Source organism: Hevea brasiliensis, chromosome 17 (genome assembly GCF_030052815.1).
Source record: "Hevea brasiliensis isolate MT/VB/25A 57/8 chromosome 17, ASM3005281v1, whole genome shotgun sequence".
NCBI classification, from domain to species: domain Eukaryota; kingdom Viridiplantae; phylum Streptophyta; class Magnoliopsida; order Malpighiales; family Euphorbiaceae; genus Hevea; species Hevea brasiliensis.
In genome coordinates, this window is record NC_079509.1 from 49,993,224 (window position 1) to 50,009,937 (window position 16,714).

Below are 16,714 nucleotides of genomic sequence, written 5' to 3' on the forward strand. Positions count from 1 at the left end.
GTCGCTAAAGTTATTGGTGACAATATAAATTATTATAGAATTGGCATAACAAAAGATTTAGCGATAAATTTTTTACAGTTAAAATATTAGGGACGATAATGTTCAACAGCACTTATTGCTAAAATTATTAGCAACGAAATATTTTGTAGCTAAATAGCATTAGCGACGAAGTTTTATAAATATCACGTTAAATATTATTAGCGACGAATTATTTATCTGTCGCTATAAACACTTTTATTTATGTTTTTACAAATAATAGATATAGAATAATAATATTTTTATTTTTTATTTTTTATTTTAGTTAACTACTTTTTATAAAATTTTATATTTTATTGAATTAAGAATTTTAAATTTAGATGAACACTAAAATTAAAAATTTAAAATTTATATAAATTTTAAAATTAATTTAAATAATAAAATATAATTATAATTAATTTTAAAAATAAAAAATAATTTGACTAAAATCAATGTTCTCGTTCCTTCCTACATTTATGCATAATATAGAACTACAGATTTAATTTATTTTTTCTTACATATGATTGATTTAATTTATTTTTTCTTACATATGATTTTTTCTAAGGTAAGTAATTATGTTTTCAAAATATTAGAATTGATAAAAAAAAATTGAATTGAGGTATTATAAAACTATGGTGTGAAATCTGATTAAGTACATAAATAATGAGATTTTGAAATTTGATAGGAAGTCAGGAAAAGACGATTATACCCAATTAGTTGTTGCCCTAGAGTCGTGGAGGTGAATTACTATGATTAAAGGCTGAGATACGAGAGGATCCAAATCCAACGGCCAGGAGATCTCATCAAGGCCCTTTATATTCATAGAATTCAACCGTTTTACTCCTCTGGGCTTTCTGGCAGTGGCAGAAGGGTTCCTAGGGTTTACGAAATTCATATTCACCTTGAAGATGGTGAGTACTATTACAATTTCAGGGTTTTGCTGTTTCTTTCATTGATTGTTGATGGTTTTATGAAATTGTGAAATTTCCTCGTTGAAGGTTCTCCAAAACGACATCGATTTGCTCAACCCTCCGGCCGAGCTCGAGAAGAGAAAGCACAAGCTCAAGCGCCTTCTGCAGTCCCCTAACTCATTTTTCATGGTAAAAATCTTTATTCTTCTTTCTTTTGAATTTAAGATTTTGTGATTTGATCGATGTAAGCATTTTTGGATTTGCAGGATGTGAAATGCCAGGGCTGCTTCAACATGTAAGTGTTTATAGATTTTTCTGCAATAACGTATGCTATAATCTTATCATTATTGCTCTAGGAGAAAATTTTGGAACCTGCCCCTTTTGGGCTTATGGAGAAATTATGGTTTTTGTGTACCTAATAGTTCTATTATTGATTTGATTAGCAGTATGTTACTTTTGTTGTAGCTTAGAAGTGTCTTAGGTTCTGATATTGTTGGGCAGCTAGGAAATTTGAGAGATAAGATGAAGAATTTGAAAGAGCCGAAGAAGAGAGAGAGAGAACAGGAGGAGGAGTTTAGGAAGTTTTAGTTTCTTTGATTACAACTGATTATTTGTACTACAACTATTCTAGTAAACTCATAACGAGAGCCAGCTATCCTTTTCAACTCTAATGGACACTGATTTCCATCTCATTTGCTAATAAAGTATTGTATCTATCTTTGCCATTATTGTTATGATCATAGTCCTCATATGAAAATTTTAAATATGTGGCAGAACTACCGTGTTTAGTCACTCGCAAACGGTGGTGGTGTGTGGGAACTGCCAGACAGTTTTGTGTCAGCCAACTGGTGGGCGCGCAAGGCTTACAGAGGGTTGCTCTTTTAGGAGAAAGGGTGATTGAAGATGAGGAATGATATGTTGCTTTTCCTTGGTAAACTTAAGTTGTTTTCTTTTTAAATGATGGTGATTTTGACAAAGGAACGGAAGCTCTTTTGGCCTTTAATTTTTTTTTTTTAATTTTTTTATGTGTAATTTTCTTAGCAAATTATCTCTACTTTAGTGTTGCTATCTGATTTTGTATTGGGCATTGCTGCACTCAAAATTGTGTTTCACGTGACAATCTCAGATTATATTATATCACTCACAGTGTTATAATCTTTTCCTATATTACCTAATTATAATTTTGCCTGATTTGTTGTGTCTCTAGTGCAATCTTAAGCTTTATGGCTTTATACGCTTCGTTCAGTGTTTGGAAATCAGTTGAGGCCTAGCAGGACTGATATTAAAATTAATTATCCAGGAGTTTAAAATTAGAAAAAATAGTGGTTTGCACATTTTCTTAATCATATGCATCTGTTGGTTTCTTCTTTTTCCCTTTCGAGTCTTTAGTTGGGACTTTTCTGCTGGAAAAGAATAGCAGGTAATCCCATTCAACCTCACATTAGATTTAATTATAATAATTTTTTGAACTATTTATTTCCTTTCAATTGTTAAAGTTTGTTTTACGTCCATACTTGCAGTAAAGTAGTTCTAAACATCTTGTTGCAGTCATATTTGCAACCTTTAATCCTGTTTGGATTTATGGTACTATTTTTTTTTTCTTGGAATGATGTGGGTGCTTTCAAATATTTCAGTTAGCAATATTTGGTTAGAGTGTATCTATCTTTCCCTCGTGTTTGTTGTCTTTGTTCATTTAGAATTTTAGCTGCTATGTTTTCTTTGTTCGATAAGAGAAGGATTTTGAGTTTCTTTTGCATCTGAGCCAAATGTTGTTATGGTTAAATAACTTACAAAGTTTTAGTATATATATAGAAACACTGTTATTTCTTTTATTAACTAGCAAGATCATCTGTCAGCTACCTTGGTATTGAGTATATTTGTTCGTCATAAGCTTTCACGAATGGGTGATGAAGTTTTGGTAGGCAGCAACTGTACTAATCCTTATACTTTCTGGTCGTTATCCGAAGATGCTTTAAATAAAGTTTTTACAGTTTGTATCTGATACAATAAAGGCTGTGGTTTCCATTGTCTGATTTAGCAAATACTGATGTCCTATGGTTTTCTTTTTGTTATCACTGGGACTCGAGTGTTCGTGAAGTGTGAAATGGGCTTTGCTTAAGCTTGGATCAACCATTTCCACTAGCCAATTGGATAGTTAGCTTTCCACTCTTATAAACATTTTTAATTCTTTTTTGGCAGCCTGGTTTGGTTTGAAAGCATAATACTTGGTAGATATACAAAAAATGTTTTTGTGTACTGATTCTCTTAATTAAATTAATTGATCACAATTATCCCTTACAATATTGTTAATTAATAATCATATTATATAAAAAAAATTATGTTTAATTGGTTACTTAACTATGAATTATATGAGAAACAATTTACTCAAATTTATGTAGTATTTTATGTAAGACATAAGTAATTTTTAGACTTATATTATTAATTTTGAAAGATACTTAGTTCAAGTTTATTAGAAATGATTTCATTGCGTTGTTACTTTTCATTGCTACTCTATTACGTCTCTAATTGTTATTATTTTAATTTTTATGTTATTGCTAATTTATTAATTTATAAATAAAAAAAATCATCAATTATAATAATCATTGATTTGATAATTAAAATTCATATATTATTTACATTAAATATTTCATATAAAATATTTGATGTTTATGAAAATCAATAATTGCATGACTGAAAAATTGAGAAGGTACAAGGAAAGCAGTATTGTAAATATTATAACACAGAACTTACAACAGCCAAGGCCAGTGTTGGTCATGGTTTCTTATCAGCATGAAAATGCTCTTATCACCTAAAATTTAAATTTACATTCAGCCAAAAAGGGAGCATCTTCTGGCTGATATCTCATAAGAACACTGTCATTTCTCTGAGTAATGTCACTAACCTGCGAAACAACTTTTAAGTGTGCAAGCCAACTTTATCATGTAGGAAAGAACAATTACTATTTAATTTTTATATTTTAAAAAAATTAATTATTTCATTCATATATTTTAAAAATTATATTATTTAATTTGTTTATTTTTATTTCATTAAATTATTTAGTTCTTCTATTAATTTTTTCAAGGGGGTTGACTCTACTGGAAAATCTGACAGAATTTCTTTTAAAAATCTGTCAAAATTATTTGGGAATATTTTTCTAATAAATAATAAATAAATTTAATCAATGTATTCAAAGGAATATGTAATACTTAATTTCAAATTAAAAACAAAAATCTGGTATTATATTCAGCACAATTTAAACTACCAAAAACAAAATTTTATAAAATTCTTGTTAATCAGATAAAATGCGTATGTGCATGATCCAAAAATTTTGTAGCTAAATTAGCTGCTTTTTTCGTGTCTATGTAAATTGACCGTTCTTCTGTTGTAACAAAGTCTAGACGTCATGACACAAAGCTCGATATCAACCCATACTTAACAATTCCTGCAGAAATCATAAACCTTGTTAATTAGATTTAATAAGGGACAAGAATTATAGAATAATTTCCAAAGCACCTGAATTTCTTATTTTGGGAAGTTTACATACTTTCATTCTTTATATTAGTAACCATATTATTAAGTTTAAATGTCAGATTTATCCTTTCGTTTGATTATCAACAATCAACAGTTGAAAATTTCAGAACATCTCGAGCAACCATTCTTGATTAGTCGTGGTAGAAAATGGAAAAAATATCCAAATATCCAAGATTAAGCAAACATGATTATATATATATTAGGGAGATCGAATTTAGTTTATTTTTAACTTTTAGTCTAATTTAATCCATAAATTTTGATTTACGTTTAAATTAACTCAATTTATTAATTATTAATTATACGCGTCATTTCTTTAATATTTAATTAATTTTTTTTATTTTATAATGTTAGAATGTTATTTTTATATTGTATAATTAATTAAATAAATAATAAAAAATATTTTTTATTATTATTTAATATTATTAATTAAATTGAAATTATAAAAAATTATTTTTTATATTTTCATATAATCAATTAAAATTTAAAAATTATTATTATAATTATGATTAATTTTAGTTATTTAAATTAAAAATATTGTTTTATATTTTCGTGTTTTTAATTTAAAATTAGAAAATTATAAATAAATAAAACTAAAAAGATAAAAATATTATTTTTTATTTCCATATTATTGATCAATTAACATTAAAAATAATTAACTAAGTAAATAACAATAAGAAAATAATTAACTTTAAAATATTTAAAAAATTAATAAAAAAAAGCAACTCAAGCACTAAAGTGGTGAGTGAGTTGTATCTTCTTAAATTTTGGACTAAATTACATATAAATTAAAATTTCTGGACTAAATAAAAACAAAAATTAAAAATAAGATAAATTCGACATTTCCAATAAGTATAGCGGGTAAATTGAACTTTATTCCTATATATGTATTGAACAAAAATATCACCTACTCCTAATAGATCATCCCCTTTTTGATGAATCTCAAAATACCCTTGCTTAGTTTACCATATCAATACATTTAACAAACATCAATCACCCCTAATCTTTAATCTTACTCCTTCTGAATTATTATTATTTAATTATTGTATCAATCTTTACATTTTATGCCGGATATCCCAAATACATAAATTTAGAGTTGATGGGAAACTTTAATTGTAGCAAAGCTATCAGAGTCAAAACAGATAGAATGGATGTGGCAGAGTCACCGGAATTATATAGCAAAAGTTGGCAGGGCTACTAATTTTAGAAAAGTTTCCCTTCAACTGTAAACCGTACATTGAAAATCTTTTTATTAATTTTATCTTAATGGCTAATACTCCCAATACCATGTATATTCCCATGCACAATTCAGGTTTGTAATTCAGACTACTTACACTATGTTTAGATAGAGAGAAAATAAGAAAAGAAAGAAAATTTGAGAGTAAAATAATTTTATTTTCTATAATTTTGTGTTTGGATTGATAGGAAATAAATAAGAAAGAAAAATTTGAGAGAAAAATAAAATTTTTTTATCCACTTCTACCTTCTCTCCATCCAAAATGGAGAGAAAGTGGGAGAAAAATATAAAAAATTATAAATATATTCCTATATCTTATAATTATTTATTTTGTAATTTTAGGAGTAAAATTATAATTTTATCATTCATAAAGTAACTTTCCTTCTAATATTTTTCTTCCTCTGTATAAACATGAGAGAAAAAAATATATTTTCCTCTCATCATTATCATTTTTTTTTTCTTTTTTCTCTCGTTATTTTCCTTTCTCCAATTCAAACACAACTTTAGTCTCTTTATCTGTTTATTTATAATATTCTATCTATTGGAAGATATTCACATAGTCATACTACAGTTCAGATTTCATGGTTAAGGTTCAAGATTCACAATCATCACTTATGGAAATCTCTTGTTTCATATCACACAAAAGCATATATCATACAAAGACTAAGTCCAAATACAATCAAATGATGTAACTAATTATCATAATTTAGATGGTAGATACAATTTAACTTACACTATCACTACCAGTGGGGGTGATCCACCATATAGACTAACCCATACTTATGAAATAAATTTTCAGATAACAATAGTATTTTTGTAAGAGATTCAAAATTCAATACTCCCAAATCTAAGATTCTTTAACTCATGATTGAAGGATTTTTTTTTTTAATTTTTCATATTTTAAAATTAAAATAAAAAATTTTCAAATATATATATTATACAGAAAAATAATGAAGATTTATAAATACTAAATAGTATAAATGATTCAATTTTAGAAAAACAAGATAAAGACTTTGAAAAAAACAAATCAATAGGATAAGAAAAAATAGATCACAAATTAGGAAATGATTATATGACTTTTTATATAATTTTTTTTAATTATTTCTTGAATGGTAGCATAATATTTAACATAATATCTTTGAGCATACTTATTATTATATTTGCTATTATAAGTATATTATTTTAAATTATGCATGATATTTTTTTAATTGCATTTATATTGTAAATATATTATAATGTTACATTTTAATGAAATAATATTTAAAAAAATTAATAATCATTTAAGAATGTAAATTTAATTTGATTTAGATAAATATACAATTATTTAAAATTTTAATAAAAATTAAATTACATTTGCTATATTTAATGAAAGAGTATGACTTTAAATTTATAAAATATAATTTATTATTAAAATAAAATAATAAATAATTGATATAATGTGGAGGTAAAATAACTAATTATTTTATACTATTAATATAATATAAATATTAAAGTCTACATAATAAAAATAAATTTTGCAAATTTATTTTCTATTCGTTTTCTCACACACACACACACACACACACACACACACATATATATATATATATATATATATATATATATATTTATTTATTTATTTATTTATTTATTTATTTTCATTACATAATTAAGTAATTAAATGAAGGCTTCCAATGCTGTTTCAACCAAACATAACCTTAAATTGGGATGTTTTATAGATCAATTTTAATAATTGTTTTTGAATTTATATAGTTATAAAATTATAATACTTTAATTTTAAAATATAATATAAAATTTTTTAAATTTTTAAATTTTATACAATTAAATTTTTTTTATTGATTAAGCCCTTGTATGATGCTTAATCAATATTTTTTTCTCTTCTCTTTTTTTGTAAAGTATAAAATTATTCTCTCTATGCATAAAAAATTATTCTATTTATAAAGAAAAGAAGAATTCAATTTATATACAATTTGAGAAAAAAAAAATATTAATTAAATTTTACGTTGAAATTATTTAGATTAATATTTAATTAAAAAATTAATAATTAAAGATTATAAATTTTATTTTGTAAAATTTAAAAACTAATAAATACTACAATTAAATATGTTTATAAATTTAGGAAAAGCTATCAAAATTTATACATGTTTTTACTCAAGTAGAGTCATCCTTCACCAGGCAAGTCTCAGAGGACGAAAATGGCTTCTCAAACGGACTCAACTCCGATCTATGTGGATCCAATTTTCCACATCCTCAAAATCATCCCTTTCTCCGTCCTCCGCCCTCCCCGCCTCCGCCTCAAGCTTCCTAACCTTACTCTCCCCTCCCCGATGACCGTCTTTGCCCTAGTCCTCCTCACCTACTTCATGGTCGTCTCCGGCATCGTCTACGATGTAATTGTGGAGCCGCCAGGCATAGGCTCTACTCAGGATCCGGCAACCGGCTCCGTTCGCCCTGTTGTCTTCCTACCTGGCCGTGTCAACGGGCAGTACATCATTGAGGGTTTGTCCTCTGGGTTTATGTTTGTGCTTGGTGGAATTGGAATTGTGCTTATGGATCTTGCGCTGGACAAGAATCGTGCTAAGACCGTAAAAGTTTCATATGCCTCCGCTGGGATTTCATCGCTGATCATCGCCTATGTAATGAGTATGCTCTTTATTCGCATTAAGATCCCTGCTTATCTCAGGTGAATTGAATTAATGTGACTGGGTTTTGTATGAATTTTTGGTTTGCATTCTATTTATGTCACTCGGATAACGGATTTCTGTCATTTATCTTCGTGATTCTTGATCTTGATCTCCTTATGGTGTTTTCAGTGAATTAGTTATTCGCTAAGTTAGTAAGTCATACATCTTATCATTGTCTAGAGCTCTGATTGTTCTTTATTAAATCTCATCTCTTCTACTGGTGTGTTAATGATAACTTCAATAATTTCAGCTTCTTGTCTGGACCTTATACATGTGTGGACTCCTTGTGAACAAATTATTACTCTTTTTCCTATAATTTTCGTTTGCTGGAAAAAAGTGATGTGGGACTTATTCTAAACAAATCTTGGTACAGCAATTTCAGAACTTTGCAGAACTTTGCAGGTAACAAATTGATTGCAATACTTCTTAAGACTTGTGCCCCTCTACGATTTTACGGGTCTGCGTTTTCTAAAGAATTCAGGCACGAAAAACATGTTTAATGGGACAAGTTTTTTTAGAAGTTGGTCCTCTGAATAATGAAATGAATAGTAATTTTACCTTCTTTTGGCTTATTGTGATGTAGTTATAAAAGAATAATTTAGATTTTCATCGCATAGGAATTTGCTTGGAAAACAGAGCAACAGTTCAAGGGGTTTTAGATTTTGCACCTAGACATTACAACCAGGGTTTCTTCAGCATCACAATGAGCTTGGAATTGCCTTACTGTATCCAAAAGAAAGCACAATTAGTAGAAAATCTTAAAAAAGAATTTCCTTTCTTTAATTGAAAGAAATTGCTGCATTTTTTGGCATTCTATCTAAATCCAACAAGTACTTAGATTCCAAACAAAACTCAAGCATCAAAAAGGTCTTTGAGCATAAATAAAGATCTAACAAAAGTAAATTTATAATGCAATGGCACAATACCTTTCCTACAAAGCTAAAATTACTAGAATACCTCTTAACTCCTAATATTAAAGGAAAATATTTTATGGAAATTTTCATAATTTCACGTCAGCTTAGATTCATGTATAAAAATTAGACTAATTTTAAATTACCAACCTCTATTTAGAGCCTCTCTGAGATTGTGGCAACCTGCATTTGTAAAAGTACCATTTTAAATGTTGTTGAATAAAACAGTTTAAAAAAGTTGTTTAGCTGTTTTAGATTTTTTATGACTAAAACATTTCAAATTTAAATTAAATATAATTTTTAGTGGCTTCTAACTAATATATGTAAAGTGATGTTTTTCCAATAGCAACTTAAACAGTAATGTCAAGCAGACCCTTAAGCTCCCAACTAAACTTCACATCATTGGATTTGTACCAAATTAGTAAGTCTTGGGCACTAAAACTAGCCTTGAAATCTAAATTATCTTCTCATGTGTGTTTTGTTGGTTCATCCTGACCAAAATAAAAATATAAGAGCTCAGAATTGCTTCCTAGTGTAAACCTACCGTGATAGAGTGTTTTTAAATTGCGTTTTTAAATTTCTATAATCATTCTCGCACTAGAGATTGTCTCTTGTGTGTGACATTATTCATATTAATAAGATTTGTAACTGTGAACTGTATGATTTTGATGTGCATTTGTTAATGGATATATACTTTACTGATTAAAAAAAGAAAGGCAGAGTCTGGAGGATTTGATAGTTTGTGAAAAGAATTATTGCATAATGAGTTTGGCACTGGATTTGTTGGAGGATCTCATTTGGGATTCTATTTTTGCGATTTGGTTATGGCTTATATTGATATAGACATAGGCCACAACGGAAAGCATCGGATAGGATAATTCTTAATGCTGTTCTGTTTGGTAGAGACCTTATGAGGAGGATAGGATTGAATGTTTCTGCATTGACTAGAATGCCTTTTTTAGACAATCATGTGCTAAAAGCGATGCAAGACAACTTTGATAAGCTGGTATTTATGTTTATTTGAAGGCTAGAAGGGTAGAAACTTGTGGGTATTTGCAATATGATTGGGAATAAAATAAGATAAAAAGAAAAAAGGATGAGGTGCTGTTTTGCATTGTGGATTTTTGGATGCTGTGGTTCTACAGAAATAGCTTCTAAGGAAATTTGAAGATCTTTTAATAAGAAATTAACTATCGTTTGATGCCTTGGAACTTAATTGATGAATTGTATGGATATTTGCTCTCTATGTCAACAAAAATAATAAAACTCTTTCATTTTACACCTAAAATGTCTTAGACATCTAAGGTTCCATTTGCATCACATTATTTTGAAACAGCTCAATTGTGGAAAATCTCTTTAATTCATCATGTAACTTTGGAAGATAAAATCATTAAATTATTTGCAGAACTAAATGAATCCTATACCTGCAAGTACTTCAATACCTATTATTTATAAGATTTTGACTTTTAGAAGATTCATAATATTAATAAATCTCCAAATAATAGTAAAACTCTACATATAATGTTTTAAATGGCGCACCTTCCTCCCCTTCCCTCCCTTTTCAACCTTTTTTTTTTTTTTTAAGTTTATTCTTTTGGTGCGTTGGAATCGTCAAAGGGAAATGAGCTGCTGCAGTCTTGAATCCATGGCCTCTTGTACCATCAGCACAAATAAATCTTAGACTATGAAAATTAGTAATCATTTGAAAAGAACTCCTAATGGTCTTTGACAGGATGTGAGTTATCCTATTTGGCCTATCTAATCCAGCTTTTTGTGCAGTTCTGAATGGTATGTTTTCTATTTTATCTAAAAGGTGGAAGTTTGAGTTGCCTAGGAAGCTATAATGTTATTGTATCATTTATTTCCCTAACATTTATGTCTGACTTCTGAGGCTGTTGTGTTGTATGCGGCATTTCTTTTTTTTTTTTTTAATGAGCAGGATTTCCGAAATTTCATACGTATGTTAACTCATTGCCTTAACGGAAATTTCATCAATTTTGAATGGCGAGACTATTTAGTTAATAGAATTAAATTTGAAGGATTAACTTATGTGACTTTTAGAGTCATTGGTGAGGCTGAACGTGGGTTAGTTTGGGTGGGTTTATTGTATTTCGCTAAATAGAATTTAAATTGAAACTAACAAATTAAATTACAAAATTACATATGTTCAATTGTCACATTAAGCGGGTTAGGTTCAGTTTTCATAGTTTTTACTTTTTTTTTTGAACACTTTTTAAATTTTTATAATTCAACTCTTACTAAACTTTTTGCATATACATATTATCATACTCTAATTGAAAAATAAATATTAATTAAAAAATATATTATTCAGTAAAAATAAATAAAAATAAAAAATAAATAAAGTTATTTATATATTGTTGGAGCTAAACTTTTATGATGTTAATCTGAAACCTAAATCGAAAATTTGATTTATTATAATTAATATTTAAATATATAAAATCACTAATTTCAATTTAGCAGTTTCGTTTGAGTTTGTTGGTTTAGCAGTTTTGATGTACACCCCTAGTCATAGGAATTTTCTGGCGCTTTTTCAAGAAAAACCTTCAACACAACACAAATAATAATTCTCTCTTGCCCGATGGCTACCAAAGAGATGCGACTGTAAAGAGCAGGAAAAAAAAGGGTTGAAAGCAAACAATATATCCATAACTTTTCTGAAACTGAACACACAAAATCCAACTCATTGTAGGTTACCATTTCAATTGGCGGCTAAATGAAGATCATTTCATCGCTCATTAAACGTATAATTCCTCAAATTACGAATCTTAATCAACAGACAAATAACTCATCACGCAATCATACTTGAAAAATTTGTTAAGTTAAAAAAAAAGAAAAACCTATATTTTTTTCCATTTTAAATATTAAATTAATAAAAATAAAATCGATTGAATTGAATTCTTGTAAAAATTTAGATGTGTTTGGCACCATAAGCACATACAACTTTCCTTTCAATAGTCCAATATATATATATATATATATATATATATATATATATATATATATATATATATATATTATTTCAATTTTAGTTAGTTAAAAAAAGTTAAAATTAAAAAGTTTACAGAAATTTTATCTAAATTTAATATCCAATTTGGGAGAAGAATGGCTTTGATATTGTGGCATGTTGCCTGACATTTTTATTCTAAAATTGAAGGACTCACTTGATATCTCATTTTGTCAAATCATATAAAAAAAATCAAATTTTTACGCACTTTGATGCTTTAATTTTATTGTTTTGGTTTTGATAAAAACACTACTACTGACTCGTTGCCATCCCTACTTTTCGCATGATTAAAATTAATAAGATCAAATTCGGGGGAAAGACATCTGATATCATTAAAGATTCCTTAAAGATGAGCCTCTATTGGAGCTCTTTATGTATCTTGAATCGTTGTCAATGAATTCCCCTCAACTATAATGTTCTGAAAGCATTTTCATTTCCTAATAAAACTACTTCACGGCATGCCAGAGTCTCCAGAGTGAGAGGATCTATACATGGAAAAATCTTCCTACATGACCAGCAGAAGATATGCGCTTCTGGAATGCGGGCTATAGCCTTCAGCCTTTTATTGTAACCCAAATCAAAATTAATCTTGACACAATTTGTCTGGGGTGGATTCTAAACATCCTCCAAAAGCCCAGCTGGCTGAGCTCTTGGATGAAGAGGAATTTAAGATGTTTGGAACTCTTCAAAATGATCGATTGAGCGAGCTATAGCCTCTTGGACTGAGATCTATTGGTGTTGAAACACCTAGAAGTTTTAACATTTCCAAAGATGCCATAATAGAAAAACCAAAAGGGTCGTTGGCTCAGAACCATTCTCCTGTTGCTAAAGTTGATTCTGAAGAGATGATTAATAATCCTTTATGGAGTTGCCTTGCAGAAAAGAAGGCCTCAATGAGAAGGGAATTAAGCCAGACGCCAATTGCTCTTGGGCAAGTGAAAAAGACATGTTGGTGAGTTTGTAGAGCTTCGCAAAGGTCAATTTCAATCTTTACAATTGGAAGGCGCTATTTGAGAACATCTTTACGCCTGTTTGGAGGATTGGGTACAGCATGATTTATTAATATATGGTATTGTATCATATTTTATTGTATGATATAGTTTTTATTATTAACATATTTATAAAGATGGTATAGTACATAATGGTTTAATAACCTTTTCTTTTTTAGTTAGATGATATATTATAGTAAAATAAATATAAAGATTACTAAAATACCATTTATTACTATTTTAAATATATAAATGATTTAAAAATATTTATTTAAATAAAATATTAATTTATATATAATATTATTATAATTATTACACATTTTTTTAATTAATCACAAAATATGCTTTCTAATTATATAACATTTGAGTTGTATAATTAGAATTTTATATTTTGTGTAAAGATAAAATAAGAAAATAAAAATTATAAACCATGCCAAACCACCAATTTATGGTTTGAAAAGTTATGGTAAAATGATACTTAGGAATTCAACAAAAAAAAAAAAATGATAGTTAGGAAACTATCATTTTACAACCCCAAACCACTATTTTTTAGGAACAATCTTCCCAGACATGTAGAGTAACAATACCATACAATATGAAACTATCTCAAGCCATGATTCAAACATAGTGTTAGTTGGCAATTTTTCCTTTAAAAAGCTCCAAAGGAAGATGAAGAGCCTAGGTAGTGATACTACTCGCCCAAAACAAAGTAAAATGGTCAATGCTTAGGACAAAATATCCAACGTAGCAGTCAAAGTATCAACACTCGTTTAGAAAGTGAAAGTCATGCAAGAGACTGCTCAACCATTTAAACCGAGCAGTCTTGAGCCGAACAAAAAATAGTTCAATCTAGGACCAGACCAGGCAGTAATGAGGGCAGCAACATCATTGCTTGACTAATAAACCGAGAAAAACCTATGTCGAATAGAAGTAGCATCAAACAAGGATATAGTCGGATTTTTAGGAAGCAACCTCGGCTTATCAAATCTGATATTATCTCCATAATTAAGGCAACGACTATTTTCCCTAAAAGTCTATAAATATCAAAGACGACCCAGCAAGTAGGTGCGCTTACATATTGCCCTAAGTCAATACAAAATTGTTCTGTTATTCTTCCATTACAATCTTTCTAACTTAAGCGTCGGAATGGCTGGCCAAAGGGCCACCGACTATGGGTCTACGTGGCAATAGGATTGAACCATTGAAGCTCACTACAGCATCAGGTAGGAGATGAAGCTTTGATACATTATACAAAAAGGATACCATGGAATTAATTACCAATGGACACAAGCTTGCTTGATCTTAGTGGTGGGAGTGTTGGAGAGTTTGTCTTGCTAACAAATACCTAGATTTTACTATGTAATGACCATGGTTAGTATGGTGCCAAATGAGTTAATCTTCTTCTCTAAACAAATTAAGGGGTATAGAAAGGATGTATTCTAAAGAACGTTTATGCTCTTTGGGTATAATCCCTCCTTCACAAATACTTTGCCCAAGATGCAACTCTATGCCCGAATCTATCTTGCATATTTTTCTAGAATGTAGATCCTATGGCTTGTTTTTAAGTGTTTATGAACTGGTGGGGTGTTGAGTTTTGTATCCCTAACTTGGCTCTTTCCTTTCTTATTGAATGGAGATCTTTTGTTAGTAGGAAATTTCATGTTAAATTTTGGCTTAATCTAAGCTATGTTATCCTTTGCTCCCTCTGGCTAGCTCGGATTGAATGAAAAAGTTTTTGAAGATAAGGAATCATCCACTAATACTCTATGTTGCTTAATTCTTTATCGTGCAGCTGTATGGTTAAAGGCTATGGATGCTAGTTTTCTTTATACAAGCCTTGATTTATTGCTATCTTCATCTACTATTATTTTTGTGGCATGAATTTTGGATATGTTTTAATGGACTGAATTGTGACACGACCCAAAAGTTTCACGCTACGATCCAATTGGGATAAAAAGTGAGATCTGTGATGGTAGTGGAGGGTACGGCCTGATAAGTCTGGGTCCGAAGCCCACCACTGATCTCCTTGGGGATGCGAGGGCAATGCCCTTGCTGTATGGACCAGTATAAATATTGTAATATTCTGCCCTTAGCGGTAGAGTTATGAGATATTCGGGAAATATATTGGGGTTAGGGTTTGAGAGTTCTGAGTGAATGTATCTTACTCTTTTCATCATACTAGAACTTTTTCTCTTGTCTTACTTGTGGATGTAGACCTTACGGTTGAACCACGTTACATCCTGTGTTATTCTTCTCTCTTTTCTATAATGTGTTATTGTGTGATTTGTGTGTGTGCCTTAGATTTGTGTGCCTATTATAACAAAATGGTATCAGAGCTTTGTGCGCAAAAATCTAGGGTTTACAGATGGCGTCGTCTTCAACGAAGTATGAAATGAAAAAGCTTGATGGTGGATCAAGTTTCAATCTGTGGAAGATTAAAATTAAATCTTCATTGATCCTACAAGGTTTATGAAAAGCAATTGAGGATAACTTTCCAGAAGATATGAAAGAGGCGGAGAAGGCTTATCTGAAGGAGAGAGCCTTGAGTGCAATTTTCGTGAGCATAACTGATAATGTCCTATGCGAGATTACCGGCGAAAGCTCAACGTTTGCGGCATGAAAGAAATTGAAGTAGTTGTACTCTACCAAATTTATCTAAAGAAAAGGCTTTATAATCTGAAAATGAGTGAAGGTACGCCTATTAAAGAACATCTGGATGAATTTAATTTAATCATTATGGACTTGAACAATATTAATATTGAGATTGATAGTGAGGATCAAGCCTTTATTGTGTTATGTTCTTTGCCACCCTCCTATGAGACTTTTGTTGATACTCTGTTATATGGGAAAGATAGTATTTCACTAGACAATGTTAGTAATTCTCTAAAATCGAAGGAGTTGAAAAAGAATTTTCTAAATAATAGAGAAAGATTTAAGGGGGAAGGTTTAGTGAGCAGGGGAAGAACACATTCAAGGGATGTTTCTTCAAGCAGAAAGAAATCTAAGGCCAGATTTAAGTCAAGAATGAAAAAGGCTAACTGTTTTGAGTGTGGAGAGCAAGGTCACTACAAGAAAGATTGTCCCAAGTTGAAAAATCAAAAGGGAAAGCAACCAGAAAGTTCTGTAATTGTCGTTGAAAGTTTTATTGATTCTGATGGTGATGACAGTGCTGGAGAAATTTTATCCATGAGTTCAGATCATAAACAAAATTCCTGGATTCTTGATACTGGTGTTACTTATAACATGTGTCCACCCAAAAACTAGTTTGTCACTTACAAACAGATGAGTGGTAACGTGTTTTTGGGCAATGATCGTGCATTATTTATGAAAGGAATTGGTAACATCAGATTGAAGATATTTGATGGCGTTGTCAGAACTATAGAGTGTTGGCATATTCCAGGACTAAAGAGGAAC

General features: G+C 29.5%; 2 protein-coding genes across 2 annotated transcripts; both read left to right on the top strand.

Annotated features, from left to right (window-relative positions):
* The first annotated feature begins 772 nt into the window (after positions 1 to 772).
* On the top strand, positions 773 to 2,066 carry LOC131175471 (40S ribosomal protein S27-2-like). Its single transcript, XM_058139871.1, has 4 exons — positions 773 to 926; positions 1,014 to 1,115; positions 1,193 to 1,221; positions 1,701 to 2,066. The coding sequence occupies exons 1-4, from the start codon at positions 924 to 926 to the stop codon at positions 1,825 to 1,827; spliced, it is 261 nt and encodes an 86-aa protein (XP_057995854.1). The 5' UTR covers positions 773 to 923; the 3' UTR covers positions 1,828 to 2,066.
* A 5,742-nt stretch (positions 2,067 to 7,808) lies between these two features.
* LOC110647819 (uncharacterized) lies at positions 7,809 to 8,458 on the top strand. Its single transcript, XM_021801809.2, has one exon. The coding sequence runs from the start codon at positions 7,887 to 7,889 to the stop codon at positions 8,376 to 8,378; it is 492 nt and encodes a 163-aa protein (XP_021657501.2). The 5' UTR covers positions 7,809 to 7,886; the 3' UTR covers positions 8,379 to 8,458.
* The last annotated feature ends 8,256 nt before the right edge of the window (positions 8,459 to 16,714 follow it).